This window comes from Emydura macquarii, unplaced genomic scaffold (assembly GCF_026122565.2).
Source record: "Emydura macquarii macquarii isolate MOO-44397 ecotype Brisbane River unplaced genomic scaffold, CSIRO-AGI_Emac_v2 contig_2676, whole genome shotgun sequence".
Lineage (NCBI taxonomy): Eukaryota > Metazoa > Chordata > Testudines > Chelidae > Emydura > Emydura macquarii.
In genome coordinates, this window is record NW_027132813.1 from 36,837,120 (window position 1) to 36,853,410 (window position 16,291).

The 16,291-nt window shown below is 40.8% G+C and overlaps 1 protein-coding gene across 2 annotated transcripts in view; it reads right to left on the reverse strand.

Moving 5' to 3' along the window:
- The window catches only part of XPO1 (exportin 1), a 66,153-nt gene that overhangs the window by 22,752 nt on the left and 27,110 nt on the right, over positions 1 to 16,291 (reverse strand). For both annotated transcript variants that reach the window (XM_067565208.1, XM_067565209.1), the window contains 4 exons: positions 12,094 to 12,252; positions 8,491 to 8,688; positions 6,871 to 7,009; positions 280 to 461 (listed from right to left, as the gene is read on the reverse strand). In XM_067565208.1, the coding sequence (XP_067421309.1) occupies positions 280 to 461; positions 6,871 to 7,009; positions 8,491 to 8,688; positions 12,094 to 12,252 (678 nt within the window). The remainder of the gene's footprint in view (positions 1 to 279; positions 462 to 6,870; positions 7,010 to 8,490; positions 8,689 to 12,093; positions 12,253 to 16,291) is intronic.

Consider the following 16,291-nt stretch of genomic DNA (forward strand, 5'->3'; position numbering starts at 1 on the left):
AAACTTAAAACTTCTTCTGAATTAACCCTGATGGAAAACTTAGTTGGGCTAATTTCCTTTACAGGTGTGATGGCCAAGGCTCCTTTTCACACAGTATATATTATACTTGCATAAAACTGACTAGTCAGTTTGCTTTTTTCTATAGTACAGTTCAATAAAAATGTGCTGCAGATGTTATTAATATCTTCAAAGAAACTAAAAAGAAACTACCATTTCACTTTAACCTAATAGCTGTTCTGGCATGAATGTGAGGAACCCATTAGTTTTACAACCTTATACCTTGATTACTGTAACAAGAAATCGTTTTTCATCCTCTTCATGCATTGCTCCACTGATTGAGCCTATAGCCCAACACAGAGTATTCAAATTCTTCCATGACCATTCTGTCCCATTCACTTGATTGTGAAGTTTTTCAGTCATTATTCGTTCAGTATCTGCATAATCCAGATGCGTAAGATAAACTAAAAGAAACAATTACATTTTAACATGTTACGAGATCCACTTTTTAAGCACCAACAGCACATTATTTGGGTGCTAGTCACAACTCCACAGCAGAGGCTGAGTTCTGTTTTGCACTTACTACAGAAAATCAACATTTGTTTTGTCAGAAAACTATAGCATATCCTGTCTAAAGTTACAGTCCAGTGTGAATTTTTGAAGGATTTAAGTGAATGTTAGTTTATAAGTTAAAAATAATTAAAAACAGGGTCCTATAAAAATTTAACATCTTGTCAAGTCTTTTCTTTGTTCTATATGATAATGCAGACAGTTCAAACTTTCCATATAATTAAAGTTAATTGAAATATTGTTCATAAGCTGTATTTGGAGAACTTAGACTACTATTAAGCTAACTTACTAATAATGGCTGTATCTAATTGTAATGATTATATAGGCTCAGATAACCCATAAGTGAGGCTAATGTGACGTAAGTGGTAAGACAATCCATCACCATTTTTCCCCTATAGTTAATTTGTATGCAACAATTCTATTGGTGTAATGACTCAGAGCTATAATGGAGATGAAGTTCCACTGAGATTACTTGATACAATTGTCACTGCTTTTTAAAGATTCTATGGATGCATGCTACCTGGGGCCTTAGGGCGTTAAAGGCTCTTCACAGCAGAGTGCTGCCTAAGCTGCAGTTGCAGAGATGCTTTGGGACTCAAGGGACAGAGCTCCTCCAACCCCCAATTTTACACCGCAATGGTCTCAATTAATATTCCTCTAAATCAGTGTCAGCTGCAAATTAAAGACCAGATTCACCAATACTCTTTGGCTGCTTTGTACCGTTCTGGCAGCTGTACCAGCTTAACTAGCTGGTGCACTCTGGCTGCTTTGGTGTATCAATGCATCTACAGTTAAAATAAAAAGTGAGTTAAGGTTGACAAGTATCTTTAAATTATATTGCAGGGTAAAAAACAGTTGCCTGCCTTTCATAACTGTTGTTCTTTCAGATATGTTGTTCACGTCTATTCCAAGTAGGTGTGCATGTGCTGCGTGCACAGTCAGAAAGCTCTTCTCCCAGCAGCATCTGTCAGGTCGGTGCAGGCACTCTCTCGAATGATGCCCTCATGGCATTGTATATAGGGCCCTGCCGAGCTGCCATCTCCTCGGTTCCTTTTTGCCACCTGGCTCCAAGAGGGGTAGACGGATGGGTCTTGGAATGGACATGAGCAACTCATCTCAAAAGAGCAACAGTTACGAAAGGTAGGTAACCATTTCTTTTTAAGTGCTCGTTCATGTCAATTCCAAGTAGGTGACTCTCAAGCTGACCCTAGGAGGAGGGGGTTGGAGCTCACAAAATGGCTTCCTGGAGCACTGCTCTGCCGAATGCTGCATCATCTCTAGCCTGTTGAATAATGGCATAATGTGATGTAAACGTGTGGATGGAAAACCATATTTGTGCCAAGAATGCAACTGAGGACACCAACGCCGTTGTAGAGTGCGTGGTCAGAGCCAGGACTGGTACTTTAGCCAGGTCATAGCAGGTTCTGATACAAGAGGTAAATCCATGACGAAATCCTCTGGGATGACACTGGCAGACCTTTTCATCGCTGTGGTGGACAGGATAAAAGCTGATTTGATTTACGAAAAGGTTTAGTTCGTTCTATATAAAATGTCAGCGCCTGTCTGACATCCAGTGAGAGGAGACAGCGCTCCCTGTGAACATGCGGCTTCAGAAAGAACATTGGCAAAAAGATTTCCTGACTTGCGTGAAAGTGGGAAACTACCTTGGGGAGGAAAGCCAGGTGGGGATGTAACTGTACCTTATCCCTGTGGAACACTGTACATGGTGGGTTGGAAATTAACACCTTAAGTTCCGACATTCTCCTTGCAGGAGAGACAGCAAGTTGCTAAGGGTTCAAATTGAGACCCCATCAGTTTATTGAGTACCAGGCTGAAATCCTAAACTGGGAATCGAGCAATGAACCATGGGGTAAAAGTCTTTCAAGACTTTTGAGGAATTGGGACACCACAGGATTAGCAAACACTGAGCAGCCTCCTTCCCCCAGGTGGAAAGTGGACATCACTGCTAAGTGCACTTTACAGACAACGCAGCCAGCCCTAGCTGCTTCAAGTGCAGCAGGTAATCCAAAATAAGGGACAGCAAAGCCTGCATCGGGGGAGTTCCCCTCTGTGTCGACCACACACAGAATCTTCTGTTGGGAGGTATCAAAATGTGAAAATAGGCATCTTTTTTAAGTCAAGGGCGGCATACCGGTCCCCCGGATCCAGAGAGGGAATGATTGAGACAAGGGAGACCATGCGGAATTTTTGGTTCTTTATGAACCTGTTGAGATTCCGTAAATCGAGAATAGGTCTGAGCCCCACTTTTGCTTTGGGGATCAGGAAGTATCTGGAGTAAAACCCCTTTCCCCTCAGGTCCTGAGGGACCTCCTCTACCACTCCGGTGTGTAGAAGTTTTGCACCTCTTGCATAAAAAGTTGCTCATGAGAGATGTCCTAGAAGAGGGATGGGGAAGGGGAACAGGAGGGTGGGGTAGAACAAAATTGGAGGGGGTATCCCATTTTTACTGTGCACAAAACCCAATGTTATATGGACCCAAGCTCGGTAGAAATGGGATAAATCATTTAGGAAAGAAAGACAAGGATCCAGGTACTGTCTCACTCTCGGGCGTACCCTCAAACATTTTGCTTCGACCTGGGGGGTTGTTTGCCTGAGCCTCTGCCTAGGATGGAGGGCTGTGGCGTTCTCCACTTATTTCTACCCTTTTTCTGGAAAAGTCCTGCCTGGGTTGAGATGGGTAGAACTGCTGGTCAGAGTGGGGCTTAAAATGCTTCTTTTGCATGGAAGGCATGTGGAACCGCAAGGATTTTAAGATCGCCCTTGAGTGCTTAAGACTATGGAGCTTAGAGTCCGTGTGCTCTGAAAACAGGCTCCTTCCCTCAAAAGGCAAGTCCTATTTGGTAGTCAGCCCTTTTGCCAGAAGTGCAGTCACCTGTAGCCAGGAACTCCTTCTCATAGCCAGATCCAAAGCCATCATCCTTGTAGCTGAATCAGCTGCATCTAATGCGGCCTGGAGCGAAGTCCTGGCAACCGCCTTGCCTTCCTCCATCATGGCCCCAAACTCAATGTTGGAGTCAGTTGGAAGCAGGTCTTTAAACTTTGTCATCGCCTCCCATGAATTGAAGTTGTACCTGCTGAGGATTGCCTGTTAATTGGCGATACACAGCTGCAGCCCGCCAGTGGAATAGACTTTCCTTCCAAACAAGTCCAGTCGATCTGGCCGGTGGGCCGTTGACCTTGCCTCGCCTTTTTGTTCGCTGCAGACACTACCAGCAAACCCATTTGCGGATGAACAAACAAGAACTAGTATCCTTTGGACGGGGCAAAATATTTCCCTTCCATCTCCTTGGCTGTGGGGAGAACTGAGGCAGGAGTTTGCCACAAAGTTTTCATTGTGGCCTGGATTGTCTTGATCAGAGGCAAAGTTACCCTTGAAGAGCCCTCAGGTGTCAGAATATCTACCATTGGATCCACTGACTCTCGGACTTCCTCTGCTTGCAGCCCTAAGTTCTGGGCCACTCGTCTCAGGAGCTCTTGGTGAACTCATCTATAGGGATGTGAGTAGCTATCGTTCCCACCACCTCTTCATCCGGGGAGGAAGAGAACGAGGCCCTGGGTATATCATCAGCCTCCTGGATGTCCTGACCAGTAGGGTCCTCCCTGGCCGGAACTCCCTTGCCTGCTTCGGGACCTTCCTTGGTGCCAGGGTCTTCTTCGGAACTGTGCCCCACACTGGCTGCTGCCGACAGCTCCATCCCCATGCATCCACTGGCACTGGGACTCTGTGCTCCAGGGTTTGGGCTGTTTGGGTCTCTGAAGCAATTGAGTAGGGGCCTCTAGACTGCAACCCTTGGACCTGGTGGTATGCCCATGGGGTCCCAAAGGGCCATTGCTGGGGCAACTTGCCACTGTATAGGCCATGGCCCCAAAAGGGGAGCCTGACCCTTCTCTGTGGGGTGACCTGCACCTACTCCGCTTGGAGAAATAGGACTCTGCCTCAGAGTCCAATGAACAGAATTCTGACCATGGGGAGCTGTAGAGCAGTGCCAAGGAGAGGCTGATCTGTGTTGATGCACAGGAGATCAGTGCCGGGGCAATGGAGTTAGGTGCCTAGGTGTGGGTGACCAATGCTGCATCATTGCCACTTTACCTCTAGACAGCCCCGCAACCTGCGGTGCCAGAGGTCTTAAGTCTGGTGCCCTTTCTCCTGACATGGAGGACTGCTGAGCCGTCAGGGCAATCAGGTTGCTTGCTGCCTAGAACGTATCCGGCATGGAAGGGAGGTCCAGTTCTTCCACCTCACTTTCTTGCACTGGACCCGCAGCTGCCCTCTGCAGAGCTAAAGTAGATGGCTCTGGAGGTTCCTGCACCATGTGCGCCTGGGGGCATGACTCTGTAGTGTCCTTTCCCAAAGCTCGCACCACGGGTGAACATCCTATATCGGCCCTCTGCTTCTTATAGGGCACCGGTGAGTGGGAACGGTGCCGCAGTGGTCTTGGAGCTGGTGAGTGACAGTGCTGGGATTCCCTCGGCGCCGAGCTCTTCTTCAGTGCTGCTGGATCTCTAACAGATGCTGGAGCACCACTCACAGATGTGCTAGATGCTGGGTCCAGTGGTTGTGGCTGAAAAGCCGCCTCCATAAAGGATCTGCTTGAGGCAAGCACGCCTCTCTTGCCTGCTCCTAGGGCAGAAATTCTTTCAGATCCTGTAGTGATCTGTCTGGTGTGACTCCCCTAAGCACTTTACGCAGGAGTCATGCAGAGCACCTTTGGGCATAGGCTTGGGGCAGGATCCGCAGGGCTTGAAGCCTTGGGCCTGTGGCATGCCCCAGTACACCAGGAAGGGGAGTACCCCCCTAACTAACACTTATCTATAAATCCTTAACTATATAAAACTGTTTTAACAAAAACAATAATTCTAACTATTAACTACTTTACAGGAAACGCAGCAACACGGGGAGAATGTTTGCAGATGCAAGACAACTGAAACGCCAATGATGGTCATGGGCGGTAAAAATGAACTGAGGAGACGGTGGGTCAGAAGGGCCCTATATACAACGCCATGAGGGCACCACGCCAGGAGGTGCTTGCACTGACCCAATGGGTTCTGCTGGGGGGGAAAAACCTTCCGACGACTGCACACACAGTATGCGCACACCTACTTGGAATCAACGACTTGATCAAGCACTCAAAGAAGAACAAGGTTTCTTGTTTAGTATTCTTGTATGAAATTCTAAATTTTTTTTTAAGCTAAAGAATTTCCCAGACATGAATTATGTCAAGATAAGAGTTGAGGTTGAGCATACATATCGGTAACAAGTGTAAAAAAAATTACAGGGATATGATAATTGATTGAAAACTAAGTTCTAAGCCATCTAAGCAGTCTTTACTTTGACTATAATGACACGAGGGAGAAGGAAAAAAATGTAGATAAGAAACTAAAATAATCTGGGACAACAAATATTAAAATGCCTTAATCATAATCCTGTATTTATTCCATGATGTAGCAGAGTTTGGGTGCCTTAACATGTTTAGATTTCTATTAAGTTATCTTTAACTCTGAATTTCCTGGGTTTATAAACTGTTGTGGGACAATTACAGCATCAGTAATTGTAATTTTTTTTATCCTGAAGTTATTGATGCACACTTACATGTTTGTTTTTTGGCTAGAAATATACAAGATTAACACAGTGCATTCAATGACCAAACTGGAAGGTGAAGAAAGCCAATATGGAATTCTACAATTATGATGTGCTGTCAGGTTTTATTTCTGATATCAAGGGCAAAGTGTGCTTTGTACTTCCAAAGGAAAGTGTTAAGACTGGAGGTAGTTCTTAGGTCTTACAGGAATTCCAATCTTGGTCCGGCCCCCCAGATAGTTTAGTCTTCTTCACCGATGAGCTTTATCACTGCAGAGCTTGAAGCTGTTAGGTATTCTAGTTCCTAATAGTTAAAAACCTTTAAAATAATGCCCCTAAGCTACTTCTCTCTCATATATTTTTTTTCCAATTAGTTTTTCATTAACAACTTCCCCCCCCCAGTGCTACCTGTTTAAATTGTTGCACCTGACCATAATATATTAATAGATAAACTTCAAGACAAAAAAGCAACAAGGAAAAAAACCCAAAAATGAAATCAACTGCTTTTCAGGAAATTCTCCCAAGAGTAGCATTCCATTCCCCATTCTTGAATTTCCTCCATCATACCTTCTCCCCACACTTTTCTTGACCAATAATTCTTCCTTGCATTTTCTACGTAAATTAAATTGTAAGCTAGCATTTAGTGCAAGGATTTCATCTTATGTATATACAGCAATAAAATATCAGATAAGTAGTTCACTTACCCAGCGTCTCCCTCATATTCTTGTACAAGTTTATGGAATCTGTATCCTTCATGAATTCTCGGACAACTTCCCCCTGATCATTTTCCACAACCAGCACTTCTTCTGGTTTAGCCATGCGGCTAACCATCAACAACCGGACCTGTTTAACCAGAGTATCAACAGCTTTAGATTAAAACAAATTTAGGATTGGGCATTTGGCCAGTCAAATATTGCCATATATGGTCAAATATCTCAAAGCACTTATTTGTTAGGAGAGTACCCAAAAAAAAAAAAAAAAAAAAAAAAAAAAAAAGATTTTATGGTCTCCAATAATTTTAGCCTTAGGACACTTATGCCTCGTTACAAAAAACAAATTACTGACTGAATTATTTTAACTCAGAAAAATGCCAAAAACATGTTCTAAAGAAATGGCAGTATGATGCAATCAAAAGGTAGGCCACCAACTACATCATAGCATTCTTGCTGTGATATATGACAATATTTGACGGTGGTCAAATTGGCAGTCAGCTGACCAGCCTGTCAAACCTAGTCAAACTAAATTATGAATGTACAAAGTTTCTACACAATCATTTCTGGAGCTCCCAGACACCAGCATGGAACAAGCACTGAACTGCCTCAAGTAGTGTGTTACAGAAGACTACTTAATACTATCCTCGTCCTCTCCTATTCTCTAAAGATTCCCAACAGAAGGGAATGTTAATAGGAGAGCCATAAATATTAGTAACATCTCTAAAGCAAAGCGACCCGAAAGATGCTAAAAACCATACACCTAACCTCAGTAATTGATATAGATCAATAAAATCGGTAATATCGGCAAGGATCATTCAGAATCCTGTCTCAATGATACAGAAGATATCTACAAGATTATATTCCTTGCAAGTCTGACACTAGCCATGAATGCTTGGGATCTTTCCCCAATTACTCATAACTACTCAGCACACTAATATCAAATGTTGCTTCCGCTGAGGAATGTCACTCTCATCAGGCACTCCAAAAGAACATAATGAAGACCACACAAACTCTGCAAGTCTCTTCCACTGAGGCTTCCTCTTCCCATCGAGGTACATTCTGACAAGAGCAAGCCTTGAAATGCAGAGCACACACTAACCAAAATACAAATAGGACTTCAAAATACATGTTTTAAAAACCCAGTAGACAAAAATAAACCTTAAAGAGGACTTGACATGCCTACTGGGCATCATGCAAATACACACCAAAAAAGTGTATTGGAAAGTTAATTCAATTTCCAAATTTTTGTGATAGTGAAAGATAACATTAATGTTGTATAAGTTATTAAAAGTTTGATTAACACATTTAATCAAGACTTTTATTTAAAAAAATTTAATTTGTATTAATATGGGTGACAAGGTTATATTTGATTTTTACCACTATGACAAATTTTAGAAGCCCTGTATTAACAGTAATGAGAGGCGTCCCTTCAAGTACTTGAAGTATTAACATACAAAGTACCAAACAAGACACAGGTGTGCCACAATTTAATAGCTCAAGGCATTACTGAGGCACTGGAAATACAAGTACAGATTTCCTTTAGTTAATTTGTACAAGGATGTATGTAAGCTTATGGTGCACTCACTTATACATGTATACTCCCAACATTACCTTGGACAGAACAGGCAGATAAAGCTGTCTTCTCGGAGGAACATCAAAATGTTGACTTCCCGAAAGCAATGGAGAAGCGGACGTTGAAAATGGACTCTCTCGATACAGTTCAGCAGCCAAATGATTCCAATATTCAAGACAAATCTTAAAAATCTCAGTTTCTTCAACTTCTGACACCAGCAACATGTAGTGTAGAGCCTACAGAAATGTGATGTACACAAAACTTGGTTACTCGTCAGTTAGTGTTTTCTGTGGATAATACTTTGACGCTGAACGTTTATTTATTAAAATATTTTTATTGAAGGCTTTTTATGTATCTTTGCCATAACATTTAGAAACAAAAGGAATTAACATGTTATACTGACAATTACATATCAGTGTCCCAAGAACTGATCAACAACCAGCACTATGACACACGGAATTTCTGCAACACCTACACCTATAACTTTTCAAAACTTACAATAACCTGACAAAAAGATGAAAATTTCTCAAAATAATTAAATCTGAATATGTAATTCTTGATTAATCAAGATGATGTTAATCTCTTGAATCTCTGCATGACACCACAGTTTTACAGTCTCATAACCAAGGTGTTTATCAGCAGGACAATACCAATATCTGTCTACTCGAGATTATCGCGGCCATTGTGGTGTGGGGCCCAGCATTTTGAAGAAGTCTTTGTTGAGTGCATCATTTTTTGCTGCTCACAGAAGGTAGATGTCTAGAGGAAAGAGATGCATTGCTCATCTGCACTCAATGAAAACTTCTATCAGGACACTACAAGGGACACGTTACTTTAAATAACTCCCTTTATCTGTTTACTACAATGGTGCTGACCAACATGCAGACCACAACATTAAAATGAATCTATTTGGTATATTTCTGATACAAAATCATGAGATGGGACTACACACTCCAAATGTTCAATGCTCTTAGCTAATCTTTCCCATCAGCCACCTGTGGACAAGATCAGTAGGAAGGAGTGAAATATCATTAGAAGTAGTTCCCATTGGCTGTGTACACTAGAGAAATTGATTCATAACTGAACTGACTTAAAACAATGCAGTATTTATGCAACAGATACACCAAATTAGTTTCAAAATGACATTAACACTGTTAAATAATTTCATTTGCAATGCCATCTGAGTAGCACAGAACCTTGCATAGCTCCCATAAGCAGTAGATAGAGATTTCAAAAGGTTCTTGGTGCAATATGGGAAAGCAATGGAAGGACTAGTTGAACTTCTTATACATTTGTCTTCACACTGGCAATAAACCAGTTCTTAAAAGCACAGTCTTCTCCAACCAGTTTTTAGAACTTCTGTAAAACCAGTTGAAGCAGTTGCATAGGATTTTAAGTGTTTCATCAGCATCCCAGAGACTTAGGTCCAGATTTTTAAAAGGTATTCAGGCATTGCTGTGCTCACTGATGCAACACCTGATTTCAGAGTCTAAACTTCATTTTCAACAGGGATTTAGGCACTTAGACTAAATCCCATAAACACTTGGTGACCAAGCAACAGCTAAATACCTTTAGAAATCTGGCCCCTAGACTCTTAGAATACTGAATTCTTTTAAAGCAGTCATGTCTATAATCTTACCAGTTGCACCTGACAGAGCTAGGAAGTCTGACTGAAGATATTATGCTGCAAAGAACACATCAAAATGAAGCCTTGTCACTACTGAAGAACTGAAGCATTTGCAATTAAACTGACTGTTGAAGCAATTTAAAAAAAACAAACAATTCAGCACATCCATGAATCTATGCTGACGCAGTTCACGATACTTTGCACTTTCTGCCCTATGTCCCCACTAGCACGGTCTTAAAAACATCAGCTGCTGCAATATTCTGGACCCTCATCAGAGTTCTTAGTTCGGCTTCCAGAAGCAATGGATTGAGGGAGATTTCACAAGGCAACCACTACAATGTGGTACAGCAGTCAAAGAAGTAGCGGATCCACATCAGCTAATATGCACACAGTGGCGCTAAAACCACCAAGGCAAAAATTCAATCTAGTACCACATAAAACTTTTGAAGTAGTTGCGCATAGACATGAAAATACAAGCAGCAGAAGAAAAGTGGAAGCAGCAGCAAAACAAAACAGCTGAAGCCAGCACAATTTTGATTCGCAAGACATAATGACTAAAGATACCTGTTCTATGATTCAAATCCCACAATCCTTTACATGTGACTTTTTTAGCTTCCTGTGGGCCATGGGCCAAAACAAGTTGAGAGCTACTGTTCCAATACATCGATGGTGCAGAATAGTTTTATGAAAAGTATTCATAAGCACTTTGTCTAGTTCAGTTTTAAATGACTGAAAAAAATGGGGCTTCTAACACCTCCCTTGGAAGATTATTCCCCAGTGTAAGGGCCTATCCACACTACAAATACAGATGCAGGGGATTCCACTGTAACTGTTCTACACTTGTAGCTTAGATAGACTGCCCTTTAAGTGTCTGATAAAATTTTCCAGGGTTTCAGTTTCACACCCTTCCCAACTGCAACTGACATGTTCTTTTACTCTACCTCATTGCACTGCTCCTAGTTACTCTTCATGACTCAGAGAAAAGGGATGCAGTAGCAACTAGGAAAAGAAGGGATCAAGCACAGAAATAATAATACTGTAAACTTTGATTACTACTATATATGTACAGCATTTAGCACAATGAGATCTTGACCTCTGAGGCTTCTAGGGATATGTCAACATGGCAATTAAACACCCGTGGTTGGCCCATGCCACCTGACTCAAGAGTTGGGCTTGCGGGACTGTTTAATTGCAGTATAGATGCTCAGGCCAGGCTCTAGGACTCTGAGGTGAGAGGGTCCCAGAGCTCCAGCTGCAGTCCCAGCCCAAATGCCTACACCACAATTAAGCAGCCCCTTAGCCCAAACCAGCTGGCACAGGCCAGATGCAGGTATCTAACTGCAGTATAGACATATCCTACGTGCTGCTGCAATGCAAGTATCATCACCATGAAGAGTGCATGGCAAATAGGGCTTAAATAGAGTTCCACCACTTTTAACCTTTAAAGATCACCCCAAATGGCATGTATCATCACACCATACATTGTCTGTTATTACACAATGATAAAATACTGCCCTCTGGGATTCGGTGGCTTAGTTTTTAAAGTTTAAAACAGCTCAGTTCATGCTAGCTATGATAAACTATCCTAGTGTCTTCTCTGTATTTAAATCAAAGCTAAATGTTGTATTACACGTACATACACCTCTCTTATGCAGCTTTCAAGTTTTACCATGTAATTTTTAGTAGTAGGAACTGTACCTTCCTATATATTTGTAGGACACATAGCACAAAGGGGCCCTGATTGTGACTGCAGTCTTTGGGCTCCGCGATACAAATCAACATATACAAAAATGCAATTAGCTGGTTTTACCAAGTGAAATATCTTTAGTGTGTCTGAATCAGGGTTTAATTACTTGTTAAATATGGGAAGGGAACCCAAAGACTTACTTCTCTAACTGTATTTCTTCAGTGGCGAGTGCTACAGACTCAGTTCAGATAACTGCACTAGGGACATCATTTGAGATACTCATCCAACACAAGGACAAAGTACATTAACTACCACTACAGAACTTACCTCCATTAATGTTTCTCTCAGATTTAATCTCTTTTCTATAAGCTGACCATGTTCCTTGAGAAATGTGCAGAGAAACAAGCTGAGATTCTGAATGAAGTTCTGCTCATCATCTTTTCCATTGGAGTATGCAAGTCGGATATTGGTATTTAAAGGAAGCATCTAATAAAACAGAAATGAAGTTTCTAGGTCAGCAGTTCCTAACTTTTGCATAGTACAGATCTAAAGTATCTTATATACCACCTCTCCTATTTGCAATTCTGCAACATACTTGTAGAAGCAACAGCACTTGTTTACATGCAAAGCATGTTAGAGAATGTGTGTGTTTTTAACTAACACATGTTTTGTCCCTCTTGGGGGAAAAAACATTTCTGCTATTCACTGCATCCCCCTCATCACAACCACCCTGCAAATGCTTCTCCCTGCCGAAAACAGAGTTATATCTGTATGGAAAGGTCCCAAAAATGTGAATGAATCCCATCTATCAATAATATTCTAGACAGTGCCCACATAATGGGGCCCTGGCCTTCAGGGGCTACCCACAATGCAAACAAAAATAATCTCAATGTGCTAAATTTGAAGATGCCTTAAGACAAAAGCATTGCCATTAAATTAAGCATTTCGAAGAAGAGCAAAGGAACCTAAATATCTAATCTGCTGCTAGCATTAATATTTTAGTGTTAAATTTTAAATTAGTTTGATTCTAATATAGTATAGCTTTATAAAGGAAACAAATTCAGTCAAATGAAATCCTGGAGTCAAATGAAGTCAAACAGAAGTGTCTGGGCCAAATTCAGTAGCAGTATAATGTGTTATAAAGTGTTAAAATGTATGTTAGTATTTTAACATATCCCAAGTTTGGCATTCAATTGGTGCATAAAGTGAATAAAAACCTCACTTGGCCAGGCAGGTTTAGTGGGATACAGAAGTAAAAGCACCTAATAGGAACATGGAAGAACAGAACACCTGCTCCCTGAACTAAATGAAGAGTAATACTCAGAACCCTAGGTCATATCTGAATTTAGCCTAAGTGCAAAATTCCTATTTACTTCAATGGGAGCTGCATTAGGATTGCAAAAAATCCTATTTAAAATATTAGCCATATGCTTCCAGATTCTTTAAAACTTGCAGGTCTATTAGATGCTGCAAGTGAACAGAGGAAAATTAAAAGAAAAACTCAAATAGTCATGGACATTTATGAAAGATGACCCAATAAGGACTATAGGAAGGAAATGAGAGGTGGACTTTACATACAATCAAACACCTAGATGAATAGCATGCTATTTGGACTTGAGAAAGCAACAACACTTAATCAACCTAATGTATATTGTGGAAATAAGTTCTTAGACCATCAGCAGCTGCTTGGTGAATGATTGGTTGAAAAAAAAAAACCAAAAAAAAAAAACCTGGTGTTCCAGATTTTCACTGACACTCCAAGAAACTCAGGAAGACTGCCTCTACATTCACATCCAACTACCATATGTTAGACTTCACACTGAGGACTACTTTTTATTAAAGTAGCAGCATTCATATTACACTAGTAATGCTTCTCTTCAGAAAGGCACTGAATTTAAAACAACTGGAGAAGGTTTCACAGACTTGTCAGATTACAGGCGGACACTGCCACATCCTCAATGGAAACCTGTCCTGCTCAAAGAACTACCTCAGAGACAAAAATCAAGAAGTGAATCAAAGCTAAAGGAACCTTTTCTATTACTTAGCCAACATGACTGTCTCAAATACAAAGTCATGGGATTGAGTCTACACAAAAGAGGAAAAAAATTGAATATTGATGACAATTTAGTTCCTTGTCTTCCAGAACCTAAAATTGAAGATCCAAAATTTGTACTCCGAGCCTGTATTTGTGAAAAAGGCTGTGCATAATTTGCTGCATCAGAATGATTGTTAATTGTGGAAATAAAATCATGGAAGACAGAACCACTGAAAACAGTGTTGTATTCATGACTTCTGTACTTCAATCCAGCAAAGCTGGCATTAAGAATGCTCTGAAGCTCTCTAAACTCATTTTGATAGGATTGGCCCAAGCTTTGTAGTAGGTTACATACTGAAAAAGCAAGTACATTGGTAAGAGTGTTTTGGTATCCTAGAGCAGATAAACTATTCTGTAAAACACAATCAAGTGTTTCATTTTGGACAAAGATTATGCCTGTGTTTGAGGAATAATTGAATAACTGCATCACATAGGACTTTTCATTTCCCACACGCCCCCCCACCCCCGATTGGGTAAATCACAATCTTGCATCCCTTTTCATCAATGCCTGATTTGATCCTAACAAATTATCAAGTCAGCTATTCATTTGAACACCCATAAGTAGAAGAGACAGTACTACTTTGTATTGTATTTGTACTATACAGTACTACTACTTAAATGCATTTTTAAACAAATTTATGCCAACGATGAAACTTAAACCATTATCACCGAAGTTGGTTTACGGTAACTATAAGACCTTTATTCATCAAGAGTTGACCTAAAACATGAACAGATTGCTAAAAATGTAAATATTTGCTTTGGAAATCAACTTTGACCTCAAAGATTATTGCCTATATGAATGCTATATTCCACACAGACTTCAAATGCTTCACTGTCTCAAAACCAATTTGCACATCACATTGCAATATCCTAGATCAATTACTGTCCCCATGTCAGTTCTCCCCTCCCCTCCCCCCCCCATAAAGCCACCAGACTGTTTGGGGCTGGGGAACAGCAAGCTCAGCCAGAGCTCAGCCAGAGCAATTTTTATACATAAAGAAATTTAAGGAAATTCCCAGTCAAAAAAAGCATTAAGTTGCAGTGAAAGCTATAAATATTTAGAGGAAAAGCCTCTGGAACATTGTCATTTTCACAGAAAGTCAGTCAGTGCTAAAGGTCACCTTAAGTTTGCCATGGATCACATAAGAACAGTCATGCTGGGTCAGACCAATAGGACATCTAGCCCAGCATGCTGTCTGACAATGGCCAGTGCCAGAAGCTTCAGAGGAAATGAACAGCACAGGGCAATTTAGAGTCTTGTCATTCAGTCTCAGCTTCTGGCAATGAGGTTTATGGACTCCCAGAGCATGGGGTTACATCCCTGACCATCTTGACTAATAGCCATTGAGGGACCTATCCTCCATTAAGTTATCTAGCTCTTTTTTGAACCCAGTTGTACTTTTGGCCTTCACAACATCCCTTGGCAAAAAGTTCCACATGTTGATTGTGCGTTGTATGAAGCATTACTTTTGTAAGTTCATCTTAAACCTGCTGCCTGTTAATCTCATTGGATAACCCTGATTCTTGTTACGTGATGGGATAAATAATATTTCCCCATTCACTTTCTCCATACCATTTGTGATTTTACAGACCTCTATCAGATACCCCACTAGTCATCTCTTTTATAAGCTGACTAGTCCCAGAGTTAAAAACACTCCTTGAATGAAAGCGGTTCCATACCCCTTATTTTGCTGCCCATCTCTGTACCTTTTCCAATTCAAATATATCTTCTTTGAGATGAAGCAACCCAAACTGCATGCACTATTCAAGGTTTTTATATTTTGGCATTATCATATTGTCTATCTTATTATCTTTCCCTTTCCTAATGGTTCCTAACAGTTAGCTTTTTTGACTGTCACTGCACATTGAGCAGATGTTTTCAGAGAACTATGCACGATAACTAAGATCTTTTTCTTGAGTAGTAACAGTCACTTTAGACCTCGTCATTTTGTCTATATAGTTGGGATTATTTTTTCCAATGTACATTACTTTGCACTTATCATTGAATTTAATCTGCTATTTTGTTGCCCCAGTTTTGAGAGATCCATTTGCAACTTTGAGTCAGCTTTGGACTTAGTACTAAATTATTTAAAATAGTTGACTACAAACTTTGCCACTTCACTGTTCACCCCCTTTTCCAGATCATTTATGAATATACTGAACAGCATTCATACAAGTCTCAATACAGATCATTAGGGGACCTCACTATTTACCTCTCCACAGTGAAAACTGAATTTATTCCTACCCTTTGTTTCTTATCTTATAATCAGTTACTGATCCATCAGAGGACCTCCCCTCTTATCCCATGACTGCTGAATTTGCTTAAGAGATATTGTCAGATACCTTCTGAAAGTCCAAGTACATATATCAACTGGATCACCCTTGTCCACATGCTTGCTGACACCCTCCAAGTTTTTTAATAGACTGGTG